This window comes from Anopheles aquasalis, chromosome 2 (genome assembly GCF_943734665.1).
Source record: "Anopheles aquasalis chromosome 2, idAnoAquaMG_Q_19, whole genome shotgun sequence".
In the NCBI taxonomy this organism is placed as follows: Eukaryota; Metazoa; Arthropoda; class Insecta; order Diptera; family Culicidae; genus Anopheles; species Anopheles aquasalis.
In genome coordinates, this window is record NC_064877.1 from 73,850,647 (window position 1) to 73,853,146 (window position 2,500).

Consider the following 2,500-nt stretch of genomic DNA (forward strand, 5'->3'; position numbering starts at 1 on the left):
TTATTTATAAAACATTATTGGCGCACGTGGGCAAATCACATGGCAGGCGCTGCTGGTGGTTTAGGTGCATCGTATTGCATCGCTTGAACGAACTTGGAACGCAGGAGTCATTGGTCCCGTCGCTACCTTGCCGTGTTGCCTTGAGAGCGCAAACGGTGGAGAAAGTCAAGGCTAACTTGGTTCCGCCAGTACCGCATTGACAGAGTGCCAGGCAAGCAAGCGACGGAAGTGCTCGGCGGTTCCCAGCTGTCTTTACTGACCTACTCCCCCCCACCACCCTACGTGGTGGCCAACGACCTTCATCCCTTCTCGAGCGGATCGCGGCAGATGAAAACCAATTCATTCACGCGCCCGACCAGCTGGTCTGCGTCGACGACGGTTGTTCGGTTGCTAACCATCCCCGCAACGCAGCACGCACACATCCGCGACCACCAGTCGAGACGCGAGCGATTGTTCGTTCAATTTCGTAACAAAGTCCAATTGTGCCCTAGGCAGCGTGTCCATGCTGCCCAGCATAGGCGCATTCGTTTTGCATAACTACGACGACTACCGTTGCACAAAGAGCGAATCTTCGTGCGTTTCCATGCATGCCCGAGTGTGTGCGTGTGGAAACACAAGAATCTTCCAGAACCACGCGGGACGCGGCGTGCTCCCCAACAAAAAAAAAAGAAGAATGAAGACGATTTCACTCGCGGCTTTTACATAACAGCACGGCTGCGGAACGCCTAGCAACGAGATCGCGGAGTCCACAGAATCGTCGCACACTTTTCACGCACGCAGATGATTGGAGAGTTCACTTACTTGAAGACGTGCTCGGATGTCCAGATTTTCATTGTTGTGCTGTTGGGAGTTTCCACTCGGCTCGGTGATTCACACGGACGCTAGGCGGAAGAGTTAACTCTTGGCGAAGACGAACCACCCACCACCTGAGGAACGTGGGAAAGAGGAAGGGGGGTTGGCGTTGTAGAAACGGCGTTGAAACAATCGGTGCCCAGGGGCAACAACGAGAATGCGACGAAAGGGACACGCACTTTGCGAACAGAAAAAACCTGCGCTACACTACCGGAACCAAAAGAAAAGGGTCCTTTTCGGTCTCAGCGAGGAAAGAAACTCCGACGACCAAAAATCCTCCACCACCGTTCGACCGCAGCACACATCACACATACACACGCACAGACGCACGTGACAGGTTTGACAGTTCTGGTTTTGACAGCTTAAACGAATGCTCTTTAGGAATGGATGCATGAGCCCAAAGGCTTAAAAATATTCAATATTTTAAGTTTCTCGGACTTATTTAGAGTATTTCAGAGACAGGAACATACATCCTGTAATTTAATAAATATAAGCATCCTGTTTCTTTCGGCATGGAATCGATTTTCCACAGCTCGTCGCGCTGCTTCAAGTAACTTATCAACTCGCATCGTTTGTTTACAAAAACAAAAATCGATTCCGAAATTCCAAAACACACTTGTGCAAACTCGGCCGGAAATGTGAAAACTATTGTTCAAATACTTGCCGATGAGGTTTTTTTTTGCGATGAAACTGAAAACACTGCTGTTCCGGTTGCTTCTCAGCGTGTTGTCGTTGATAGTGTTCAACGAGTTCGTGCTGTACTACGTGGTGCTCTTGAAGGTAATCTCCGTGTGAGCGCTTCCAAATCCGGGGAATGATAACACAGCAGTTACTTTCTTCCTTCTCCGTAGTGTCAATGGCCTACCAAACCCGTACCGGTGAATGGACTGGAACCGGTGAATGTGATGCTGTTGGCCGATACGCACCTACTCGGACCCATCCGTGGCCACTGGTTCGATAAGTTGCGGCGCGAATGGCAGATGCACCGTACATTCCAGTCCGCTATTACGCTCTTCCAGCCCGAGGTCATCTTCATCCTTGGCGATGTGTTCGACGAAGGGAACTGGGTGAACCAGAAAGAGTTTGAACACTACATGGAACGCTATCGGAAGCTGTTCCACACTCCACGCGGCATCGCATTGCACAGCATCGCAGGAAACCACGACATTGGCTTCCACTATGCCACACGGCCCAATCTGGTGCAACGGTTTGCCGATCAGTTCAACAACACCGGCGTTTCGTTGATCAGTGTACGAGGCGTTAACTTTGTTGCGATCAATTCCATCGCCATGGAAGGCGATGGTTGCTATCTGTGCGAAAAGGCCGAGAAAGAGCTGAAAACGATCGAGACCATATTCAAGTGTGGTCGTGGAATCGGGCAGTGCAAGGATGTACCGAAGCTGGAGGAGTACAGTCGGCCCGTGCTGTTGCAACACTTTCCCATGTACCGGGAGTCGGACAAGGAATGCCAGGAGCACGATGCACCGACCATCCAGCTGTTTCGTGAGCGGTGGGAAGTGCTGTCGAAGGAATCGACCGATCTGATCGGTGATTTGCTCAATCCACGGCTGGCATTCAGTGGCCATTCGCATCATTACTGTCACATGGTACAAAATCGGTTGAAAATTGAAGAGTACACCCTGCCCTC

The 2,500-nt window shown here is 50.9% G+C and overlaps 2 protein-coding genes across 3 annotated transcripts in view; one reads left to right on the top strand and one right to left on the bottom strand.

Moving 5' to 3' along the window:
* The window catches only part of LOC126573030 (protein slowmo), a 5,022-nt gene extending 3,845 nt beyond the window's left edge, over positions 1-1,177 (bottom strand). Inside the window, exons 1-2 of the mRNA XM_050232812.1 lie at positions 1,032-1,177; positions 802-926 (exon numbers count right to left, since the gene is read on the bottom strand). Of these exons, the coding sequence (XP_050088769.1) occupies positions 802-833 (32 nt within the window). The 5' untranslated portion in view covers positions 834-926; positions 1,032-1,177. The remainder of the gene's footprint in view (positions 1-801; positions 927-1,031) is intronic.
* Positions 1,178-1,455: 278 nt separating this feature from the next.
* Positions 1,456-2,500, top strand: part of LOC126573020 (metallophosphoesterase 1 homolog) — a 1,599-nt gene continuing 554 nt past the window's right edge. For both annotated transcript variants that reach the window (XR_007607982.1, XM_050232798.1), the window contains exons 1-2: positions 1,456-1,632; positions 1,704-2,500. The exon at positions 1,704-2,500 is cut by the window's right edge and continues 40 nt beyond it. Coding sequence is in view for 1 of the 2 variants with exons in the window: in XM_050232798.1 (XP_050088755.1) it covers positions 1,519-1,632; positions 1,704-2,500 (911 nt within the window). In the remaining variant the exon portion in view is untranslated. The remainder of the gene's footprint in view (positions 1,633-1,703) is intronic.